Raw genomic sequence first — 25,388 nt, 5'->3', positions numbered from 1 at the left:
ACCATATAAAGATAAAATGATTACTAACTCAGTAACACAAGAGACTGGAAACTATTTTTCATTTTTATTTAGGCTAGTATTTCCCTTTAAGTCATATTCTTCCATGTTTCAATGACAGATCCCCTTTATTATTATTAATATGCATGACAACAGAAAGGAATTAAACTTATGTTAGGGTAAGGATGACACTTTACACACACAGCTTAAAGCATGTCAGGAAGTTAAGTACATCAAGGTAAGTAACAGGCTCTTATTCCAGACCATTCTTGACAGATAACTGGAAGAACAGAGACCTAATTTCTTCATCATTACCATCTAAACACACAACCTACAGGAGTGTATGGATCTTTATCAAGTTGTCATTAGCACACCAAAGTTTCCACCAGCCCGCCTTCTTCTGCCTCATTTGTTCCTGCTGGAAAGCATTAACAAAGGAGGGAACGGGACAGGGGAGGACAGATGGGTGGGATCTTCATCTAGAAGTTTTCAATTCTTCATGTTCACATCTGTACACACAAAAAAAGAAAACCAAAAGAAAAAAAATAAAAATAAGGAAAGGTATTGGTGACCGAGGGAAACACCACAACACCTGGCATACAAGGACCTCAGCATGAGGAGGGTTCAGAGTAAATACACACACACGGTACAGTAAGGGGCCCTGGGGTTTGGTAGCCGTGGTCCCGTCCTTGCACTTACACAGATACAGTCTCACACAAGCACTGTACACGGCACGAGAGGTCACCTTAATACATGGAGCCAATGAAGTAGAGCTAATATCTAGGAGAATGGAGTGAACAGCCCCGTACAGGCTGGAAGGAGGGTCAAAATTCTTGTTGAGACCTTTAGGTCACACTCGCAGGCGCGCACACACACATACACACCAACACACCCTCAGTCACACAGTGACATACATCTGTATGCATTTAAAACTCCATAAAGCTACACGCCTGTGCAGAATATACTATCATTACTTAGTGTTGCTAGCTATAGCCATTGAAATGGCAATATATGTTCAATATTATATGTAACCTTTTTTTCCTCAGAATATACAATGAAATGCATTTTACAGACAAACAAGACAATGGAAGCTGTTCACATGTTCATTACATCAAAAGTAAGAGCTTCTCTACATTAATTTCTTCATGAGTGCAAAATCCGATGCTCCTCCACCTACTTCAAAGGTTCATTGCTGAGCTTTAGCAAGTCCACTTCTGCACAAACCAATAAAAAAAACAAAAAACAAAAAAAACAAAAAGTTGACATCAACATAACAATAAAATTCTAAATAAGTAGTCATAAATATGGAATGTGAAAAAAAACAAACATGTGGTCCAATATCTTCCAAACAATACAAACAAAAGTCCTTCATTGCGTTTAACGGTTTTCTCGTATAACAGGACAACATAATAAAAAAGTAGCACTCAAAAAACGAGAGTGGGCTGTTGCTTGCTTGTGGCCCCTGTTGTGAGTAGAAGACCATGGGAAGCTGGTGAGGAACACAAAGAAAGACCAGATGGGAGGACGGAGCTGGGTCAAATCGTTGTGGGGGGTTAGGATGGGCTGAGCGTTTCACATGCCATAGCCGAAGCTGGCCTGTGGCGGCTGGCCGTAACCTGGTGCTGCTGTGTAGCCGTAGCTGTATGCCTGCTGAGGAGGCACGGCCACGTTGGGTCCCGCAGTGAGCATGAGCTGGGGTGTGCCTGCAAAGAAAAAGGAAGAGGAATCAGTGAGGTCAACATGCATGCGACACCTCCAACACAGCTTCTAGCTCATGTTTTCTTGTTTTTTTGATTACCGTAAACAATGGGTTGAGACTCTGTTGCCTGCTCCTCCTGTTTCCTCAGAGATTCAGAGGCTTCGAGTTTGTCCACCTGCAGAAAACACAACAACAAACATGTGAGATAGAATTAAGCTGTTGGCGATGGGGCTCTAAAAGAGCAAGGACTGACAAGCCGGGTTTTGTAAAAACTGACCTCGGGGTTATTTCACTGGCTGACGGATGGGACCATTCCTGACAGGCGAAGACGAATAAAGTCCAGATTTAAATTAAAAAAAAAAAAAAAAAAAAGAAAACAGGCTGCAGGGAGCAGGCCTTACTAATGTGTTGGAGGCCTTCCATAAGGCAAGAGGAATAACTACAGGCATAGAGCTACTGGCTATTCTATTCAACTTGAGTACAGCGGTGTATTAGATGGAAATCCACTTTTATGTGGAAAGAATAGGGGAATCAGGAAGAGAGAAAAGACAAGACATCTACTGGGAAATAATGGTCCCACCATCCAGCCACCCAAAACATCTAATCTAACATGTTGGACACGTACAAGTATGTAGAGAACCAACTCCTCGCCATTTAAAAATAAAAAATATAAAGACAAAGAAAAGAAACAAGAGAAGATGCACTTTTTCTTTCACATTTGTTCATGTTTCAGCAGCAGATCAGAATATTCTGCATTCAGAAAACACATTGTCTGGTCAAAGGAAATAATTATTCATAGATAATCTGGGGTAAAAAATAACTAATAATGCAAATGAATAACATTTATCCTGTGTGAATGTTATAAAGTATTATGTAATTAGATACTGTAAAAAAAAAAAAAAAAAAAAACCAAAAAAAAAAAAACTGAGCCTCATTTTTTAACTATAATTGTGTCAAAAATGCATGAATGTTTGCAAAAAATAATTGTTATCTCATTTGTGTTCACAATTGTTATCAAGGCGTTCATCCAGTCCAAATAGTCTCAAGAAAGAAGCTAAAAATCAGCTGTGTAAGCGCCCCATTTGTTCTCTGGTGCTGAAGAGTTTGCAAAGCAGCTAAGAGACAGACGATGGCAGGGAAAAGACAAAAGATAGAGCCAGAGTAATCGAGAGCATTAAGCAGCCAGGGAAAAGCTTTGGATATTACTCTCACTAGCCTCAGACATGACAGAGTTGGATGCTAGTGAGATCAGCAAAAGACCGAGCTCTCCTCTGAAAGTGGTTCTGGGTTCAGTTCTCTACATACCGTCTAATGCACTACAGAACAATCTGGTTAAGCAGGCCGTGTCGAGAAAGAAAGGCTTTTGTGTTGTTTGAGAAGAGAAGGGTTGAGATTCATGCTGAAGCAGCAGCAGAGTTACTTTTCTTCTTGACGAGTGCATGAGAAAGATAGACGGAGAGGCAAAGAGCCAGAGTGGAGGGAGTGTGAACAGGGGGGGTGGAGGGGATGCTTTTCTTCAGCCAGTTCAAGGTTTCCAGAAGCAGGCACAGCCAACGACGACGTCTCCTAGCCTGGCCTGAGTGCTGCTGAGCTAACGAGGTAGGGGAGGGTGTGCATGCTTGTTGTTCCACTTGGTATTTATTTTTTACTCAAAATCAACACACCTATGGGTAATGCCTCACGTTTTGTTTAAGGAGACCCTCATTTGTAGTAGCAAAACAATCTGATATCCTAAGTCAAAGCAGGTATTGTTTTGTAGTACATAGAAACTAAACACACCACAGATAGAGGAAAGTCAAAGGTCTGAAAGAATGTCACCGGATGAGCATAATGCCCTTGCTGGTTACTTACAATATGTCTTGCACTTGGCTGCAGTCTCCAAATGCAGGTAAAGTTCTGCTCCCACCCACTCGATTAGAATATGTAACCTATAAACTAATCTGTTAAGATTTCTTAACCACCCCCACGTACACATTTACAATGTCTGAAGTGTGAAAACAAGCTTTTGGAAATGTACCTGGACCAAGTTAGAATAAGTAGCAGCAGACTGCAGCTGAGTGATGTTAACAAGTCAGTTTACAATCAAACCGTCGACAGCCCCTAACAAAAATGATGAAGTCGCCACACTTGGAAGAAGTTCTGCCTTTGTTTTATTTAGTAAAAAGTAAATAACTAAACACACAAATAAGACACAAAACTAATTAAACGGCTGAACGTTCTGGCTTTGTAAAAAAACAAACAAAAAAAACCTTTTTAAAACAAAAAATAAATATAATCTCCAAGATGTATTTTTTCTGAAAAGCTCTTTGCTCATTGGAAAGATTAACATCGGTCTGACAAATGACGTCAGCAGCACCAATCCTTTTCAAATGACAGGATAAGGAAAGTGTCCAAAATATAAATATTCACTTGTGTGTTTATTGCAAAAGTATTTAGTGGCTCTCAGCATCATCTGGTCTGAAGCAGATTCTTGATCCACCTGTAAATTTGACTTTTGTTCCATCATCCACAGACCTAGACTTATTTCACCCTAACTTTTCTGTTTACTGGTGGGTTAGCTTTGGCTTTGCTGGATGGAAATCTCTTTTCCTTCAGCTTGTTTCTTACAGTTTGGTCAAAAACACACAACATTTGTTTGAACATTCATTTGTTCACATTTTTTGGACATCCCCTGTTTTTAAGGCACATTGCTTTGAGGTTTCTGTCCTGTTTCTTTAATTTCTTCTATGGTCTATCAGTATGTTTCCCTTTCAAACCTTCTACTTTTGTTTGTATCCTTGCTCTAAATTCTACAATTATAAACAAGCAACCTCTTCAGCCATATTCAGAGCTGAATTTCACAGTTAAAAGCTCTAGTGAAGGTTTCTTTGTTAAAAAAAGGTTCAATTTTCCTGCCAACCATTCAAGTACAACGGACTGTGAGCAGACCCTTTTAAAACGCAGAACCATTTGGATAAGAAGTTTTTGTCAGTATTTAAGAAATGGACCTTACAAGTTGATTTTTTTTCTCCATCTATTCCACCTGATGAAGAAACATATATGACAGCTAGTTTAAAGTAGTTTTAGATATGTTTTACAAAGCCTGGATGTTCAGGTAGTAAACCCATTTGGTATGTGTCATATTTGTCGTTTTTTTTTTCCCCTTACAAAAGTAAAAAACTGAATTATCTTCCAAGTGATGAGATTTAATCATTTAAACCAGGGGTTATAGAAGTCTGAGAGAAGAGGACCTGACCACAGCAGGTGAGGACACTACGCAGAGTGGAACTCTTCACCCTCAGCTAAGGGCATGCTGGCTCAATTATGTGGTGCAACAGTCACGAGACGGGAAACCCTGCAGTTAAACTCGGCTCTGAGGTAAATTACAACGATCATCGGTCACTGCTGCAGGGGGTAAATGTTTTCCCCATAAAACAAGATGATATCTGAAACAGGTAATTGTTTTCTGCTATCCATAGCAGAATTATTATGTAATGGGGAGTGAAGGGTGTTTCCTCCATCTAATGGTTTTTTAATGGAGGAGAAAAACTTCATTTAAACAATCATTTAATAGAGCGACTAGCAAAGGATTCTTTAGTGAATTTTAGGTACGAAGACAAATGTTATAAAAAGGTAAAGTTCACCATCAATTAAAAAAAACAAAAAACATATTTTTTACACAGTTTAATACAACATAGCTAAACCAGTGAATCTGATCTAATGGATAAAGCACAGATCTAGGAAACACAGCAGGGCCTGAAGGAATGGGGGTGAAGAGCCCCGCTCTGGAGTTTGGTAGGTGGTCTAGTGGAGATGTGAACTTTACAGTCGGAAGCAGCAGAGTAACACAAGGAGGGGGAGGGGATGGGCATGCAGTTCCCCTAATTTCACTCCTGCAAACTACAAACTACAGGACAAGGAGGGAGGGGGGGAAGGGAGGGGAGGGGGTCCAAAAGAATGATTAGAAAATGGATTCGACTTTCACCTTTTCCTTTATCGCATCAACCTGGAAAGGAAATTCAGAGAGGCAACTTAAGGAGGAAAAAACAAACGGGAGTCTCCCAAAACAGAAAATTGACAGAGAAAAGAGCAAACAGAGGACTTGTCACTGAAAGAAAAACAAAACAAAACACAAAAACCCTCAGAGTGATGAGGGTAATTAATGCCACTTTTGATACAAATGCAGGCTGTGAGATTTATCTGCTAATGTCATCCTTTCTTCTTTTTTTGCCTTAAATAAACGTAAAACTAGAAACAGAGGTGCTGACTGAGGAGGGGCTACATGGGAGATCTAAATACTTTAAATCAGATCTTTAAATTGTGCACAATGTTGAACAGAGTAATAAAACTACAGTGTCTTTATTCCCTTGAGTTTGCCAACTACTGAGAGCAGCACATAAATTGTATTTTTTATTGTGTAACAGAAATAAATGGTATGATGAGCAAGACAGCAGTTATGAATCTCTTCTAACACATTTGTATGGAAAAGTAGCTTGAATGAGTGGAAACCCAAATGAAGAGGAAACACCTGCAACGACACGATGACTGACAGAAGCGTAGGAAGATGGGCATGAATAGAGGAAAGAAGTGGTGGTTGGGAGGGGGCTTTATTTTTTTTATACTGTGTAGGAAATACTGAAACTTTTTACTGTAAAAATATTTGCAAAAAGTTCAGAAGGAATTCCTATTTGAGTCTGACAGGAAAACCCGCAGACATCTTGGTCTCCATGTAAAAGAAACTATGTAAACTATTTGACAAGTCTTCCCACCTTTCAGCAGGTGGAAAAAAAAACCAACCCTGACTTATCTCATAGCTGCTTATTCTATCTGTAACAGTCAATCCTATTTCTCTCTTTAGAGTCGTCACTTCTAAATCTACTTTTGCATAAAACGTTGTGCTGGTTATTTCTGGTCAACCCACCTTTGTGAGATACTCCCTCATGACCTGGATGAAGTATGGCATGGAGAAGTCCATGATATTGTGTCGCCAGGCGGTTTCCAGCACCACATCTGGCCGCAGCAGGTCATAGCAGGTGAACAGGCAGGCGGCAAAACACTCCTTCTTGTCTTCGTTCAGGAACCAAGCCAGGAGCTCCTCTGCCAGCTCTATGTCTTTGGACTCCGATGCATACTGCATGGCATCCTGTGAGAGGGGAGAGCAATATAAGAATGATCCATTAACTACAGTTATTATTATCTTATATTATTATTACTTATGTATCACTTGTCTTTCTAATGATACTGCACCTTATAGAGCTTGTCTTTCTTGCAGAGCTCCACACTCTGTTTCCAGCGGTTGTTGCCCTTGAAAAGGTAAGCTGCAATCCTCCTAAATTCTATCAGCTCATGTTTCTCCAGGCCCTGAGCCAGGGAGATGTTGTCAAAGTTATCATATGCGTCGATGGACGTACGCAGCGCCTATACCAGAGAGACGAAATGACGAGGTAGTGGTGAGAATTCATTGAGCACTCCATTTCGTTAAAACATTTTCGTCCTTTAATCTGAAAACAGCTGACAATCACATTACGTGGTAAAATCCACAAAAATTATCTCCACATCATACCGCATAGTCTTCCTCAATGATGAAGAGGTTGTTAAGTGCTTCATTGACGGATTTGTTGTTGTGATTCTGGACAGATCTTAGGTAAGGTTTAACCAGAGGCAACTGTTTCACCTGAAACATACAAAACAGTAAAAGACATCAGTGTCACTCCACATTCTGCTATTTATCAAACTCTTTTACACGGCGACTGTGTGTAACTTTCTCAAGCAGCCATTATTAACTTATTTTGATGATCTGAAGTCTTTCAGAAAACAATAAAAAAAAACAAAAAAAACAAATCGTAGCCTTGAACCTTGGAGAAGAAGTTGACAGCACGTGTGTGGTCCAGCCTTGGAGAGAGGACGATGAGCAGGTCGTTCAGTAACAATGGCTTGAATTCCAGGTAGAACTGGATGGCCTTGTAGTAGAGCTCTACGTTTGCCACCTACAATGAGAAAAATGATCAACACATCGTTCACAAATCATTTTTACCTCTGTCATCAAGGCAATATTGTTGTTTAAATAACTGGTCGCATGCAGCTTCATGTTTTATTACCTTGGTGACAATGTCTTTGAACTGACCCTCCTTCCAGGCATCCGCTGGATGGCTCATCATTGTGATGATGGCATTGTCGTATTCCTCATACTTGTCATAGAGGAACACCAGCTCTGCCCAGAGGTGGGCCTGCTCAGCTGCCCTGAGAACCTGAAACACACAAAGATAGTTTAATTTGACAAAAGATTTGTTAGGCCATCTTTTGACCATATCAGAGAGGCCGTCGCCACGCCTACCTTTGGAATGTTGACACGAGACCAGAATAGCTCCAGATGCTCCCTCATCTTCTGGGGTTTAAATTTGGAATAGAGGATGGCCAGCTCGGTGAACATGCCCATGTGAGCGCGCTCGAGCCCCAGAGCAGCCTCCAGCATGGTGATCAGCTCTTCAAAATAACCACGGTCCTGCAGGACACAAACATGTCTTGCCAATACTGCTGCACATTTTACATTGGATAAAAATTAAAAACTTGGGTCGTATGATTCCTTCTGAAGCTTGCCACTTATTATGCAAGGACAAAAATTTGTTCTGGTTCTTAAGGTCGCAAGGACAAAAAATAAATTTCTCACTTTTCACAGCATAGTTAACAGGCTTTAGTAGAAATGAGAGGGAAAAAAATAAAGTAAAAAATCTTTTTACACAAAAGAAATGTTGCAATTTCCCCAGTCACATGTCTCATTGGCAAATTCAGCATTCATCTTGGATACAGGCAAGTACAGCATTGTTTTGTCCCTCTCTTTTTCCTCTCTTCCTCCGATAATGTGCACTTGCAGTTTTTTGCCGAATCTGGTGTGAATTTAAAACAGCTGTTGTCTTTATACCCATTTTCGAGCATGTACAATGAAACCTGGCTGCAACGTCACGCGGTGTCCTTGATGAAAAAGCTGCATAGTCTGGTTTCTCAGCCTCGAGATGCTGCGGGGCAACGACGACGGTTCCAGAAATGAGCATGATAGATGTTGCCATGCCATCAACCGAGCCCGAAACTTGGCATTTTAATGTCAGATAGTTACGTCACGCGTATTTAGAAAGGATACCCCTGATGTCTTGCAACGTACATGCTCAGTACTTCCTCAGCAACTCCCTTATGGAACAGTAGAAGAGCATACCTGGTAGTAGTTGATTAGTTCCTCCAGCTCATCAGCATGGACGACAATATGCAGGCCACACATTTGGGCTAGACGGAATTCCTTCCCATCCACACAAGCAAAGCACACCTGGAAGAGAAGATCATGAAACCAGTTGTTACATATATGTGAGAAGACGGTACAAAGTGGTTAGAGAATGTCTAGGCCCAGTCTGAAGAGAGGATTCTATAACATGAAAATTCTATGTCCTTTGCAGAAAGTTTTGGCACTTTGAACTGTTTTTTGTTGGCCTTTACCTCCTTCCAGGTACGGGTGCTGTTGGCCTTGCGGGCTCCATCCACAGCTGCCTGGTATTCTCCCAGGTGCACCAGAGTGGAAGCCAGACGCCCAAAATTAGATACATTGTTGTAGAGCAGTTTGGCTGCCTCATACATCTTGTCGTCATAGCAGCGATCACCAACCTGACAGAAGATGGGCAGACATTGGTTAATGACAGATACTGTGAAGAGATAAAAATTAAATGAGTGGTAACTACAAACTCTCCGTCTGCTCGGGACGTACTTGCTGAATGTGAGCGTTATTGGGACCATTGATGAACTCCTCCAGCTCAGCCAGACGGTTGGTCTTGGCCAGGGCAAAGATCAGTTCGGTCTCTACATACGACTCACGGGCCTTCTTACGGGCCATCTGCAGAAACTTCACCAGGTCCTCCCAGTTTCCTGCACACAAACACCAACTCCTGTAAGCTTCATGCACACCTTATAAATGGTATCTTTAACAAATGATAAAACACTGACTGTGGAGCCCATGTGTTTCACATGGAAGTAACAAATGACCCAATATGATAAAAAATCTTCTTACCGCTTTGAGCTGCAGCTTGTCCCACCTCCATATAAGCAGAGGGGTCATCAGCTTTGATGTAGGAGTCGATTGCCTCTTTGACCAGGCCTTTTTGAAGCTGGGCCTTTGCCAGCTGGCTCCACACTGGAGGCTCATTGCAGCGCTCGGCAAATTCATAAGCTCTGTCCAGGTTGCCAATGTGTTCAATCAGAACCTGGACATGGGACAAAATTCAAATCATTGAAGATAAACATTTATAAACACAGCTCAACTGGACAGTGGAACGATAGGTTAGGCTCAAAACATTTTTATTTTTTATTTTTTTAAATCAATAATGCCAACTTTGCACACTTTTAAAAGACCTTACAGTCAATCAGGACCATCACCTGCACAGCAGAGGTGTTGACATCAAATTTTCTAAAAATAGCAAAGGCCTCCTCAAACAGCTCGTTGCTGATGGCGATGTTTGCAATGTCCGGGGCATCGTAGTTGTCTAGACGATTAATGTACTCCATCACACGTGTTCGATCAGCTTTGATGGCTGTCAGAATGAGCAAATTCTGGAGGTTTCTGTAACCAAGACAGCTTTTGGTGAGCCTCTTCCAAATGACACATCTATCACAAGTGCAAGAGTTTTTCACATAAAATAAAATCTCTCTGGTGTGGAGATATTAGAAATGCATCACCTGTGCTCGCTGAAGACAGAATTATCCAACACAATCTTCTCCAGAAGCTCGATGAGCTCATTGGGAAGGTCGGCCGTCATGAAGGCCTTGACTGTGACGGACACTTCCTCTGGATCCTGGGTCTCAGACAAGGCTGTCTGGACAACCTGCAGGAGAGAAGACACACAATGTCTGAATGTTTGTTTGTTTATAAAATAAAAATCATAAATCAATCTTTTAGATGGAAACGTTTCAACATGAACACATTAAGGGGTCTGACCTGGTCAATGAGTGGCCTCCTGTAGTTGTTGGTCTCCAGCAGCACACTAGCCCACAATTCCGGGTTCTTGCGACGTACAAGGTAACGGGACAGACTCTTGAACAGCGAGTTCTCATTACACACCTAAAGCACGACAAACAAAAGGAGAAATACTATGAGGCGAATCCTGGAAAATATAATTAAATTCTTGCAACTATTCCATTAAGACAAAAAAAGAAATTAAGCAGAAGGCATTTAACTTGTTTAAAAAAAAAAAAACTTATCAGAATTTAGCCTCCACGGGAATTTCTTTAACATTTAACTTACATGAATCAGTTCTTGGTCACATTGTCCTCTCTCATAAGCCACACAGGCCAGGTGGGGGTCTCTCTTCTCACAATACTTGCCCACAACACAGCTGTCATAGTAAGGGTTCTCCCTTAAGAAGCGCTCAGGGTTGTTGTTGCTGTCAATGTAGATCTTAGCCAAAGCGTTGTGGGTCGCAGGCTCCTCACAACCTTCATGAATACGAGCCTCCAACCAGGGCAGCAACAACTTCAGCCTGAATGGAGACAGAAACGCACAACACAAATATTTCAGTGTAAAACATTTTGGTTTGAGTGGGATGCATGATCGGGAATCTCCTCTGCTTCATAATCTAGTTCTTCATTCTTACCGATTTCTTTTTTCCACTTCAGCAACAAGTTCATCTGTGGAGAACTGTCCTCTCACAACCATGATAAGATTCTTGATAACATCCTCCGCACAGTCAACATCCAATAAACCTCCAATGACTACGGGCAAACGACTTGGATTCACCTGGAAGAAATGATCAGGATATTGTGTTTTCATTGTGACAGAACAAATACACAATCATGGGTTAATATAAAGTGACAGAGGCAGCCCTGAGGGCTGCATCGTACCTTCTGCACGTAGATCTCAATGTATTTCTGAAGGCTGTTGCGATAAAGGTACAGGACCAAATCGTGAACAAAATCAAAGCGGTCACAGACAATGATTAAAGGCAGCTGGTCAGTAAGCTTGGCCTCCTGTTGAGAAGATAATCAGAAATGTTAAAGTTTTTTTATTTGTCTGATTTTATTACTGGATGAACTGATAAAAATGTTTCTCTGTAAGGTAAGAGTTGTTTTCCTAAAGTCCATTTCTAACCTTGAGGAAGTTCTTGACACGTTCAGGGTCATAGCAGTTGCTTTCTCTGCAGATTCTCTCCACTTCTTTAATCTGCCCCGTTTTGCAGGCGGCCTGGATGTATTTGAAGTGGACCTCTGGATCCTGACTGAAGTTCACAATGGAACCCAAGAAGTAGAACAAACCTGAAAGATAAAAAGGTCAAAATAGGTGAACTGACTGCTTTTATCTTTCAATTTTCAAAACATGAAGTTTGGACGATTTGCACTTCATACAAGGACTTGATAGCAGGCCGTTCTACATGCATAAATTGGTGACTGGTCAGAGCTCACCAGAGACAGCATGATGCCAACAGTATAACTCCAGAAATTGCAATGTTTAGTTTACAGCATGTGAACCAAACAACTGCAGTATCTATAACAACAACTGTATCGCTCAAAACATCATAATTTTTTACCAAACTACGATGTTTTATCTCACAAGTTAACAGGCAATTTGTCAGCCTGTTTGCACACAACAAAATGTACAGGAGAGTTAAAATGTGTGAAGTAGTGAAGTTAATCAGCATGCTAATTTTCTCCACTCTAAATTGCCTCCCTTCTTGAGATGATCATCTGCTTTGTCCACACACCTTCCAGAAAGACTATTTTGACTTTGAACTGAGGAGGTGATGAGTTTAGCCTGTTATATACTTCATGAGAAGCAATAAGTTTATGTTCTCAAGCCATGAGAACAAAATGGAGCAATTTTGTTCCCGCAGACGCCTTCTAGCTTGTTCTTGATGCATCAGCGGAGCAGTAGCAGAAGTATTGTGTAACTGGCCAAACATTTGAGGTAGGCGAGTTTAATGCTTAAAATTTTCACTTTGGCATTTCCATTGTTGTGAGGTCGAACAGATGGCTTTAATTAATAGCTGATTGAGATGGTGCGAAAGAATGAAAATGAATGCTACTTGTGTGGTATATAAAGACACAGAAAACGCTGCAACTCCAACCTGTGATAAAAAAAGGGAGAGAGAAATGTAAAACTTTTTAACATATTTCCAACTTACCCTCAAAACTTTTGAATGACTCAAAAAGTTCAGTAAGGGCCTGAGTCGTCAGCTGTTCATGGTATTTTGAGGCAACTTGCACACAGATCTGCAGGTTCTGGCGAATGTTGGCAGACAACATGGCCCTTAGACACTCCAAAGAGTCTTCTACTGAGAGGGAGCCAAAGAAATTCACCAACCACTACAAAGAGAAAAAAAAATCTTCAATGAACTGCAGCAAATTATAATATAAGAATTCTTTAAGTTATTAATTTCCAGAAAATCAGTAATTATATATATATTTTTAATATATATATATCCTTTCTGTGCTTTACCTCTGGGTTGAGAAGGTGTGTGTGGACCACAGCACGTTTTATGTCATACAAGTCAGTATAATGCTCCAGCGCCCTCTGTAGGAGACCAGCCTTCTCACAGAGCTGTGCCACGTGGGCGCGATCGTAGTGTGTGAACATCTGATTACCAAGGATGGCATCTGCAACCTTCAGGATGTAGAAGAGAGACAATGACATTTCAATCAGTTTTGTAAGGGGAATATTTTCAACAGGAGCAGAAACAGCTTTAATTTAAGGGGGCACTAATTCTAAGTCAGCTAAAAATAAAATACAAAAAAAAAGAGAAGGAACAAAAAGAGTATATTCTTACATTTAAAAAAAAAGATCTAATATTGGGAGTGTAATTTAATTTCAGGCAGCACCAACTGACTACTGACATCCTGTTCTGGTTAAAATGAAATCATTAGCACATGTGGATGGAATTTAATGATAATGAGTACATACCTGTGGTGCATGGACCAAATTCATTTCCAGCAAACGTGTCTGTAGTGGTCCTTCCATGGGCCTGTTGTTCTTCAGGGCATCTAGTAGGAAGGATGTACACTGCTGGATCAGGTTGTACTCCATGAACACATCAACAATCTGGTGGGGAAAAAAAACCACGCAAACATTATTATTGTTGTCGTTCAGTGAATTTTCTGTTTAATGAGGGATTCTTTAAACTTCAGGCTACCATTATCAATAAAACTGCAATAATAAATGTTTATACCTGGGTTATGTCAGCAAGAGGCTCTTCATCTTGAACCAGCATCTGGGAGAACTGAAGTCCCTGTTCTGGACTGATCCTCATTACATTCCTCAGCAAAAAGATCCAGTCTGGAGTGTAGCCCACCTATAGCAATAAATAGTCCTTAGAGCTGGCAATGATTGTATCATACAGAACAAATCAATATAGGTAGAGATAATGTTGTGCATTTTAAATAAATAAACATGCAGCTCATTTTTAGACACCACAAACCTTTTTCGCATAGAGGACAATCTTCTGGAACTGTCCAGTCTCTGCAAAGCACTGAATAACTTTGTTGGGGACGTTGGCTCTGAGGTAGACACTGAGGGCAAGAGTAGGATCTACAGACTTCACCAAGTCACCAAGTTCCTCAGAACATTCCAGCTGGAAACATACAAAAAGCAATTTAAAATTAAGCCAGGAATTTAAATGAAACAAAAATCGAAGGTGAAGAAAGCCTTGAAACAATTTCTGACCAAATAAAATTGAAACATTTGCACTCTATCTTAATTAGTGACATGAAGTGAGATATTTCTCTTAAGCTAACATCTTTATCACCACAAGATCGCCGGCAGTCCAGTAGTACACTTTCTCACCATTCGGTCTTAATGAAAAGGTTAAATATTTGATTCAGATCCCTTTTCAAAATGTATTTACTGATCAGTTATATATATTAAAACAAAAAAAAAAATCAGGCAACACTTAGAGAAAACAAAAGAGAGAATAATACCTCTTTGTTTAATCAGAGGAGCCTATCTAACTAGACTGCAAAAAGAAATTGTTTCCTGAAAAGTTACCAAGCTTTTCGGTCCAGACACATTATTCTCCTGATGATATATATATATATATATATATATATATATATATATATATATATATATATATATATATATATATATATATATATATGTGTGTGTGTGTGTGTGTGTGTGTGTGTGTGTGTGTGTGTATATATATAAAGATAGCCAATGACTGGACATATACCTTGTCTTCCTTTAGCCATTTCTCAAGTAGCTGCTTCCGGCCCTGCTGAAGAACAGGCCTGCACAGCTCCAGAGATTCAAACTTGTTGAGCTGGCCTTGGTCTAGCAAGATCCCAAAGTACTGGAGCAAAGGGGACGTCTGGCCTGGTTGGGCTGGAACACTTTGAAACCTGCGAATGGTGTCTGGAGTCCGCAGGATGCCCTGAAGTGCAAAGATGGATGGTTCAGTAGATTTATCTTATATATCTTATACATGAATGAAAAAATGAAACACTTGCATTTGTCAAAGTAAACCAGAGATATATGCTTTTTCTTAACAAATTGAGCTTGAACTCCATGGATTTTGTTGGAGTGGGTGGTGGAACGCTGTCGTACCTTAGGTGCATTAGCCGCCACCTTGGCAGCTTCTGAGTAATTCCCTGCTGCAAAGAGGGTGTTGAATTTGCGAGCGAAGAGCTCCTCAGCACCGGCAAGATTGTTGCGCACTGCCATGCGGAGAGCCAGGTCTGGGTTCTGGAGCACATTGGTGATGTATGGGATGATGTTTTCCTCCTCCACGCACACTGACAGGACCTGGGAAAGAACATTGTGTATATGTAATAAAGCATTCCTAACACATATTTAGTGCACAGGATTCATTCCAGGAGTGTAGTGTTGTGTCCACATTTATTTAAACCGATATGATTTGCTCAGAAACACAATAAATTTAGAAAATCAGATAAAAACCAATATCAAAATAAGAGTGTTTAAACTCCTCACTTTAAAAAAGTTAAACACCTTCATACGAATTAGAAAGAAGGATTTAGAGCAGTCATGGGATCAGTGATACAAACACCTAAAATACACCATCATGAAAGCGTGCAAAGTCATTCTTCTTAAGCTCTGCACCATATGTGCTTTTCCATGCAGGTAAGTGTAAATTGTTTCATCAACAGTGAACATGTCATTTACACTCAAATGTTGAGTTGAATCCCTGTTTGCAAAAATAATGTAAATGACTTACACCTTAAGACATGCACTTGACATGTACCCAAGTTATATGTATAGTGTTACATTACACGCCTCTGTGTGCAAGTACAACACACTGAGCTGTGTATGGAGAACTCGCAGGTGAGAGCCAAGACAAATAACAGGATTAGGTTGTGCAGCCTGTCTGCCTTGCCAAGCTTAGCCTCCCCACTGTGGCTGTCACATGCTGCCTAACACTGGAGATGCTGCTGCAGCGTGTTTTTGCTTTCTCCAGAGATTTCTTCTGTCAAGGTCACACCCAAGGACCCTCACTGACACAGAAAATGACTAACACACCACTGGCAAAATGAATTAAAAACAAATGTCAGCAGTAACAGACCTACACAAGAACCTAGCTTATGCACAGGCATGCTTACTGATCTCATGTTGGCACTCATTCAGAAATAAATCTGTTTACTGATAGCAGTATGTTTGTGTTTTAGACAATTAACTATTGAATCTGTTTATCACACATTTATAACATTCAATTTCATGTTTTACCTCTGGATTCTGCCTCAATTTATTCAAACATATAGCACTGATAGAAAAACAGCATTTTTGCTAAAAAAAAAACAAAACAAAAAAAAAAACAAAAAAAAAACAACAAAGTGTGCCACACAGTACCTGGCCTTTCCTGTTAACTCCAATGATACCAGCTGTGGGCTCGTGGGGAGCTGTGACAAAAATGGTCTCCCCGCTGATCCTGTTCATGTAGATGCACGTTCCAGTCTCCAGGTCATACAGGTGGATGTAGCCATATTTAGTGATGAGAAATACAACATCTTGCTTGGAGCTGATCTAGATGTACAGCAGGAGACATATGGTTATAAATACAACTCATAACTTAAAAGCCCTTTGGCAAGAGGCTCCACTAAAAGCTAATTAACTATTGATAAGCTCCAGTTTGATGACAGACATGGAAAGGAAGTTCAAAATGCCTTGTTCACAATGTGATATTATAAATAATACTCCCTTCCAGATAATCCTATAGGCAGTGGTGAAATATGCAGCAGTCAAGAGCATTGCTTTTCATCTAACTAAGTCAAAGTCCATTTTTCAAAGTATAAGATCAGCTGGCCCTGCAAGCCTTATGTAGCAAGCTTGTACCTGCATGGCAACAGGGAAGTCATTCTGGGCTTCTGGAGGAAAGAAAACATCCACAGCTTTTTTGGGGAATGGTTGGTTCCCAGTTGGTGGAGTCCCCACTTCAATGATATGAAGCTAGGAAAAATGAAGGAAAGATACTGAGCCGAAAAACAAACTTAACAAGGCTTTTGGGGTCATTGCAAAGCTTAAGCTTGTATTTACATTAAACCTGGAATCTGTATCCATTCAAATAATTTTAAACACTTTATGGCCTAAAACATTTAGGCAATATTAGAAGATACCAATAATTATTAACACAATCTCTCTATATAAGCTTAACACTGCTCGTTCCTACTTTTCCTCCAGCCTGTCCTCGCACTGCAAAACAGAACAGGGTCGACTCTTCAGTGTTGCCTTCCATCTTGAACTGTGCAAAGCCAGCAGCATGCCCCTCAATGGGCTGAGACACCTTCCTGTCCACTGAATACAACTGCATGGCTCCAACCACACGGTTTTGCTGCAGAGGAGACAATAGCCACAAATAAAAGATGCAGGATACAACTGTGTATGACTCAGCATTATATTTTATAAGCCAATTCCTAAACAACTCCCTACACATTAAGGTTGAATTGATCCAATACGGTATTACTTTACCTGTGCTGAAATCCCAATGAGCAGCAGCCACTTCTGCTTGGCATCAGTGCGGTAGTTGATGATCTGGCAGCCCGCTAGGCTGGAATGACGGTCGAAAACTTTGATTGGCTGGGAGTCGCCCTCCATGCTCCAGTGGTAGACAGCATTGTCTGTGACCAGGGCAACGGTGTTTAGGGAGATCCACTTCCAGAAAGTCACATCATCGGTCATCGTGTGTGCCTTCATCTTGCTCTTCATCTCAATGTTAAAGATCTGAAGGGTCTTTGCAGCTGAAAACATGAAGAGCTGAAGGTTAACATACAGCGACAGAATTTAACCCCATGACAAACCTACCCCCACCCTCCAAAATATTCAGATAAATAGCAAGACCACTCAACAAAAATCAGTCTGGTGTCTAAAACTACAACACACAACTGACAGCAGACTTTGGGGTTAAACAAACCATTTGGGCAAATCTATTCCAACTGCTGGAGAGACACTGGTAGTTGGGGTTTTGTTTGAGTTACACTATTAAACCAAAAAGAAAAAGCAGCACCAGTGGATAAACAAAAAGGGCAATCACTAAAACGAATGATAAAATGGATTTTGTGCATGTCTATCAAAAAATAGACTTAACCTCTAACTCAAAAAAAAGTTGGGATACGATGTAAAATATAAATACTTTTTGATGAAAAATATCAGCTCATCTTTAATTTGATGGCAAAATGTTACAAAAAGGCTGGAGAGGGGCCAATAAACAACATACGTGATACTAAAATTAGCCAGCTGGAAGAACATGCAGGTTAAAGTTACAGGTTGGTAATATGACTGGACATGAAAAAGAGCTCCTCAGAGAGGCAGTCTCTCTTTCAGGCAAGTGATGTCTGGGCAAAGTAAGGGCACTTTAGAGAGTCTCTCAGAAGAAAAGATGGGCTGTTTCAGTAATAAACTGCCCAATATATTAATTCATCCATTCATTTTAAAGACAGTCTTGAAATTGTAGCACAATTTCACAATAGTGGCCCATAAAGTAAAATAGTGAAAACTGAACAGGAAAATATCATAGTTATGTAATCAAAAGATTCCATGAATGGGGAGACATCTGTTTCTATGACAGAAAATAAATATTAAATGTCTGATCTTTGGGCCCTTGGGCAGCACTGCATTAATAACAGGCATGTTTCTGGAATAGAATCATTGTATGGGCTCAAGACCACAACCAGAAACTATTGTCTGAACATTTTGTGGATGGCTATGCCATCCACCAATGGAAGTTTGCACTGAGGCAAAGCGGAAAAGTGTTAAGGGTCAAACGTTTGTCTGAAATCAGACATTTGTTATGGAAATATTGGCAATTGCATTTATTATAACAGCAGGATTTCATATTACATGACTAGAGGCTGGATTGTCTTGCCAATAGTTCAAATCAGTCATTAATCACTGAAAACATCTGATAAGTCATGAAAAACTAAATTTAACAAAGCAAACCCTGAGCTGTTTAGCAGCTAGAGTCTCATATCAGACAAGTAAGGGACAACGGTTCTTCTCTGCTTAGTCCTTTGGTAAGTTAGTTACAGACCGATATTAAAAGATGAGGGGAAGTGACACAGTGGCGAACACAGTCCTCTTCCAACTTTTGACACATGCTGCTGTGAGAGCTCACATTTTTCATTAAAAAGCAAAGGTTCAAAGGGTAAAAAATGTGTAGTTGTTTAGGGAACATGTCCATTCTGTTGAAAACCCGACTGGGCTCAGACCGACTTTCACACTAACATCACCACATTGAAACTGTATTGAGAGAATCACAAAGATGCTGAACAGGGAATCTTTTTCTCACAGTGGAAAGTACCACCATAAGTTGGAGCTAAAATAATAGAGTGCAGAGCCTGGGAAGATGTGTTAAAAATATTGGACTTGCAATCATCACAATATGCACTAAAATGTTGACTGCTGCTTAATTCCTAAAGTTACGTTTTTGCCACAATTAATGCCTGCAGCTACATACTCCGTGAGACGTAGAACTTTTTCTGGCTCTTAAGGCCAAGAACAAAAATTAAATCATTTTAATATTACAGACGTTCTTGATGCATCAGCTTGATACAAAAATTAACACAATACACCTAGTATATAAAGATATGGACATGCTGCATGCACAGTCTCACTCTGCTACGGATTAGGTTTTTCGTTATGAAATCACCAGATCAGCTGTTTATTGCACATAAAAACTGATACTCCCCAAAGTAATCCTCAACCAGTTGCGGATGAAGCTTCTTGTGGAGTATAAACTGACTTTACAAAAGTAACTTCTTTCTGGTTCCTAAAGTCTCAAGAACAAAGTTCTCACTTCTCACAGAGTATGGAACTGGTTTCAATCTGCAGTGCTGCTCTCTGGCAACTGTTAAAATCAGGGAATTATTAATTATGTATCTTAATCCCAGTTTGTCAGTTTGGATAGTACAGGTGAAAGTATCAATAATAGTAGAGCTATCGCTATTGTTTTTAATGTTGTACAGGAGATAGAGCTGGGTAAAAAAAATTAATTTGCATCCATTAAATGTAGGGTAGGAGATCCAGGAAACTGGCTTGAGGAAGCTACATTTTAAAAATACATATCAAAAATCCAAACCCCTTTCGCTCGACTCCTACCCCCTAAAAATTCAAGTAATCCAATACAGATTCAGCAAACTTGGAGTGAATTTTTAAAATATTTTCTGGCTTAAAGTTACTCTGGGGAATTTTAGCAAATCACACATAACACAAAGGTTGCTTCTTTTCAAGATGATACCAGAGTCAGATTTTTAATACAGCACTTGAAAAACTTCAATAAAAGTTTATGATAAATTTTGTACGATAAAACTAATGTGATAAACCAAATTTTCCCCAATTTTTTGAAAAAACAAGAACTTACATCTCCATGCATGTACATTCTCTGACATAAATAATAGAAAAGTAAATTTGGAAGTTCAAGCTGATGTGGCAAATCATATTACAGTAATTTGATTACTCCCAGATGTCTAATTTTGATGGTTATGTAAACAGTTTCAGTGTTCTATAAAAATTTTTTTTAAAAAGTTATGAGAACATCTTTAATATGCATTACATAAATATCTGGAAATAAATCTGTATCTAAATCAAATGTAATAAAAATCTAATGAACTCAATGATTAATTTTGAACGGAACTTATTCAGGATATTTGTGGTGATACGCAGCCCCAGTAGAAGACGCTTTGCAGATATTAGCACATCATTATTATGCTGGTGATCAATCATTTCCAAATTGTTTCAGTACACCATTTCAATTTTTTAAGTCTTTTCAACCAATAGCAGACAAGTCGGTTGATTTGTCTGTCTCTAAAGCAAAAGAAATATGGTGCCAAGTGCAAGTCAAAATGAGGACGTAATGAGCCATGTCAACTCCTCAAACCCCATTTTCTACCAGAGAATGAAACTCCAAGCATGTTGTTATAGTTCTACGGGAATTCATTGTGAAATATAATCCTTAGTAAGGGAACATGTCACACTGGGTTGGGAGTGAAGGCAGAATAGCAAATGAAGAGCACAAAAAGAAAAAGATATATGATGATGAGAGGGATGAAGGACAGATGCACTCACACCTTTTCTGTTCATTTCCTCCTGTCTTAGAAGAAGAAAGAGTTGCTTGAACCCAAGATGTACATCTTAGGTTTAAGCAAACTTTATTTAAAATAATCACTAAATTAAGTTTTAACACGGCATGAACAGCAGAACAGTGATGCTTCTTAACAATTTTAATTTTATGATAGGATGAATATCCGTGATTGTCTGATATTCATTTTCTTTGTACCACCGTATTGGTTTAAAGCGAGGTGTCTCAAACCCCGAATAATGAATACATTAAGTCACATGTGCACCTGTCTTGTTTTAATAAATTGTTTTAATGTTAGAATTCACAGAAACTGCTTAGAATATTTTTTTTCAGAGGACCATCCTGAACTGAACTGCTTTTGCTATAGATAATCTAGAATGACTAATGAATTATTTGTAAAAAAAAAATAAATAAAAAAAAATAAAAAAATGATATTCCGTTTCCACAAATCTTATGATAAAAAAAATAGAAATGGAAAAAAAAAAAAAAAATCTGAACTGTGCAGAATTTGCAATCATCTTGAAACCAGTATTATACTGGTATGGTAAAAATGATTTGTTTAAAGATATACATAAATAGAAATATAATCACTTATACCCTCACAAGCCAAAAGGTGATTTTACAGATAAACGCAGTCATGTCTGAGTTGAGACTGCCTCAATAAAAAATCATGACATGCTCAATTTTGTCGTTTTAATGCCACTAAAACAGAAACGAAAAAAAGAAAAATAAATAACCTGCACGTTTAAGGCCTTTTACTACATACATATGTCCCACATATTACTACTAACCATTTCCCAAGACCGATAACATCTCTAAATATTCACTGAAATTTGCTTGTAACTCTTTTTTAATTTAAACCAAAGTTTTTACTTTCAGGCTTGTGTGTGCCTTTTAATGTGTCCATATCTTTTTGGTATAAAGTTGTTCAGAAAATAAAAAGGATTATAATTAAAGCAGCAACATTACTGAATGACAGTCGATATTTTTGTTGTTTGAATGAAGATGAAGCCAATTGAGATTTGGTATTTGTAATACATTTTTTCACAGTTTTTTTTCTTCTATTTTTAGTCTTGTTACCACTAAACAATAACAGGAAATTCATGCAAACAAACTTTGACACAGTTTATTGTTGTCTTTTAGCTCATAAATCTTTAAATGCTAATTTTGATATGGTACAAATAAAAAACAAAGTTAATTTATTTTTTAGTGGAGTATATTTAGGAAAATGGTCAGCTGTAATATGAAATATATGTACAGTGTAGTCAAGGGGACAAACACACACACACACACACAAAAGTCCTTTAAAGCTCCAATTATTTCTTATGCTCTGCTTATGTCATATTTCAAGCATTAAATAAAATTACTATAAGAACTGTGCAAACATTTCAAGACAGTGCATACAGAATCACTTTGAAAACTCATGATATGTAAAATTCAACTCACCGTCTGCAAACATAAGAGGGCATTAAGAAATGAAAAAAAGAGCAAAAACAAGCAAAATAGACAAAGCATTCATGACAGCATGACATTTTACTACTACTATGACTTCCTTAGTAAAATATCACTTTGTTTACGAAGAAATTTATTACACTACACTTCAGTCACTGTTGTTGACAGGGATGGGGTGATCTATTTATGAACATCAAAATGAAAAGCAGACTGTGACGGCTACATAACTGACGACACAAACAAAATCTACACAAATGAACCAGTGTATAAGAGAAGCAAAAGGGACCAGCCAAAATTTTAACTTGAACTTTAAACTGATGTGCTTTGAAAAAAACTAAGTGCCTCGCTACCTGCTAAAAGTTCATTATGCATTTAAACAACAGCATACCTTTAAGGGCAATGACTTTGCTGGCGGGGTTCATTATGGCGCTGTCGGCAGAGATGGGGCGGCGGATAGGATTGTTGGGGTCAGCCATGTCAATGATGACCACCTGGGCCTGCTCACCCACTTTCTCCCTCACACAGATGAACTTGTCAGACTCCATGGTGAGAGTGCTGAAGCCTATGTTGGCTGGGTTGATCCCCAAGTTCTGGAGCTGTCAAATGAGAGCAAGACACGTTTTTAGTGGGGATTCATCACTGATACAGTTTACAGTAAAATGTAAAAATTTATTGAAGAGATGCTAAAAAATTATTCATTTCAACTGAACAAATATGAAACCACCCAAGTTAAAATGATATGCTCTATAATGCTGGTACAAAATAAAATAATACCTTGGGAAACTATACATTGTATTCTTCACAGTGACACCTGTTTACTGAATAGATGCATGGATTCAATTCAATTCAGAAAATTTGTACAGCGCCACTTCACAACAATATTGTCACAGGGCACTTTACACAGACGAATCAACATACACATCATTTCAAGCCAATTCATACATAGCCTATCATAGAAACCAACTGATTGCATCTAATCATAACTTCAATCCAATCCTCCATCCTGAGCATACACGAGGCGGCAGTGGGAAGAAAAAAACTCCCTTTTAACAGGAAGAAAACCTACGGCAGAACCCGGCTTAGGGAGGGCAGCCATCTGCCTCGACTGGTTGGGGTGGAGATGACAGGAAAGACAGATCAACATGTACCACTGCACTTATTCAGGATAAAAAAGTATGTCTATAGCCTTGCTTCGAGTCTTACCCTGGTTTTCAGGAAATTTGTGTTATGTTGTTTAGGTGTAAAATAAAAGTTGCAATCACTGTAATACCAAATTTTTTTTATCTTGTACACAACTGGGTCAAGTCTCACATATAAGCAAAATCTCAGTAGATCTCAATAATGCCAGTAGAGATGTTAGGAGAGCCTTAATCAGATACTCGCAAACTAAGACCATAATTTATCCTGTACCCCTAATAATGTTCGCATGTGCACACAAATACTCAAAAAGTAAATTAACTAGGAGTGCATGTTAACACAATGGTGACATGAACTGATTTGGAAAGTGCTGCAAAATCCCTTGGGAAATTAAGCAATCAAATTCAGACCAATATCGTGATTTGCCCACAGAGTTTAAATTTGATTGAATTTAGTTCTCTATATCTGTCAAAGATATGATCATGTATATGACAATTCTATGTTTTCACAACGATTAAAAGACCTTGTTAATCGCAGGCGAAGGAATGAGGACGTCTCAATGAAGTCACAGCTTTTATAAAAAATGACTTCAGTCTCCCTACAGCTGCAAAAAAAATACTGTGTCGTGACAAAAGCTTTCTGTATGACGTGGTTTGCCATTAAATGCTGTCAGACTGCAGCTGACCGAGGATTCACAGCTACTAGTTTAAAACCATCGTTTCACACAGTGAAACGGACATCAGTCCGTATGCAGTTGAGCCTGCATTATAACAGCTTCCTGGCAATAATCTATTATTTATTCGGGTCAGTGACTTAAGTAATTTAACGTAGTTAAGATCAAATGGAGCATAGTTGTGATTGAATGACGCGATTCCCGTAGCGGTTAACGAGCTAATGCAAAAGCTACTGGCTAATATACATGTAGCAACACATACATTATACCCTACATATACACATAATCGTGCATGTCTGTGGAAGATGGTAACACTATTTGTAACTGATTTTCGTGAATAATGTATTTGATAACTAACATCGATGTGACCGTGCAAAAACAATGATGAATGAAAGTGCTAGCATAAAAGGCTAGCTGTTAGCTGATGGCTAAACGGGGGAGGGGAGGTCATTCATTTGCTGCGGGTATTGACGTTTCACGTTAGCTCGGCTAGCAAGCTGTCATATTGTTGTTTTGCTGAGAAATTATCGATTGTGTCGATGCAGGGCTTTATACAGCTGTTATATATCTTCACACACACATACCTGCAGGTGCTCCTGGAAGCGAATAGGCAAGATCTGAGCCATGTTGGTTTTCTTGAGCTTCTCTGGAGTCCTGAAATTGTAGCCGTCCAGCTAGCTAGCTAGGCAGTAGCGCCGCGCTAGCTACGACCTCTTCACTGTGCGTGTAGGTCGGTGCCAGTCAGCGAAAAGGGAAGCGCGATTAAAAAGGACAAACAAAAAATGCGGTATGGAGTGTTATTAATCGTGTTTCAGAGATCTGGCACGCGTTGAAATGCGCAATGTGTCCCCCTTCTGTGTATGCTTTCTGCACTGCATCGATGGATAGCAGCGGCTATGGCTGATCT

At 39.3% G+C, this 25,388-nt stretch overlaps 1 protein-coding gene across 3 annotated transcripts; it reads right to left on the bottom strand.

Moving 5' to 3' along the window:
• Positions 1 to 77: 77 nt before the first annotated feature.
• LOC306760844 (clathrin heavy chain 1-like) lies at positions 78 to 25,388 on the bottom strand. Of its 3 annotated transcripts, XM_079246853.1 has the most exons (34): positions 25,066 to 25,388; positions 23,060 to 23,267; positions 17,616 to 17,884; positions 17,317 to 17,478; positions 16,983 to 17,096; positions 16,500 to 16,673; positions 15,243 to 15,440; positions 14,869 to 15,069; positions 14,116 to 14,268; positions 13,867 to 13,989; positions 13,602 to 13,739; positions 13,140 to 13,304; positions 12,826 to 13,006; positions 11,796 to 11,959; positions 11,549 to 11,674; positions 11,302 to 11,444; positions 10,953 to 11,187; positions 10,647 to 10,769; positions 10,388 to 10,533; positions 10,088 to 10,271; positions 9,723 to 9,915; positions 9,423 to 9,580; positions 9,158 to 9,322; positions 8,883 to 8,990; positions 8,010 to 8,177; positions 7,774 to 7,923; positions 7,531 to 7,662; positions 7,239 to 7,349; positions 6,923 to 7,093; positions 6,597 to 6,818; positions 5,661 to 5,681; positions 1,974 to 2,011; positions 1,796 to 1,871; positions 1,563 to 1,700 (listed from the first exon to the last, which is right to left on the bottom strand). In XM_079246853.1, the coding sequence occupies exons 1-33, from the start codon at positions 25,105 to 25,107 to the stop codon at positions 1,841 to 1,843; spliced, it is 4,917 nt and encodes a 1,638-aa protein (XP_079102979.1). In that variant the 5' UTR covers positions 25,108 to 25,388; the 3' UTR covers positions 1,563 to 1,700; positions 1,796 to 1,840. The 3 variants fall into 3 exon arrangements, with proteins under 3 accessions (XP_079102977.1, XP_079102978.1, XP_079102979.1); XM_079246851.1 differs by lacking the exon at positions 1,974 to 2,011 and having other exon boundaries at positions 78 to 1,700; XM_079246852.1 differs by lacking the exons at positions 1,974 to 2,011; positions 5,661 to 5,681 and having other exon boundaries at positions 78 to 1,700.

Source organism: Telmatherina bonti (assembly GCF_933228915.1).
Source record: "Telmatherina bonti genome assembly, chromosome: 9".
NCBI lineage: Eukaryota > Metazoa > Chordata > Actinopteri > Atheriniformes > Telmatherinidae > Telmatherina > Telmatherina bonti.
The sequence above is the reverse complement of the archived record's forward strand: the minus strand, read 5'-3'. Positions and strand labels throughout refer to the sequence as shown.

Bases quoted from the DNA above. Each gene is read 5' to 3' on its own strand.
- LOC306760844 (XM_079246851.1), bottom strand. From the start codon at position 25,107: ATGGCTCAGATCTTGCCTATTCGCTTCCAGGAGCACCTGCAG. The intron at 13,305-13,601 runs GTATGTACTCAT...TACATCCTGAAG, and splicing joins ATTTGGTCCATGCACCACAG to GTTGCAGATGCCATCCTTGG. The intron at 8,178-8,882 runs GTATGCTCTTCT...TGTGTCCTGCAG, and splicing joins AACTAATCAACTACTACCAG to GACCGTGGTTATTTTGAAGA.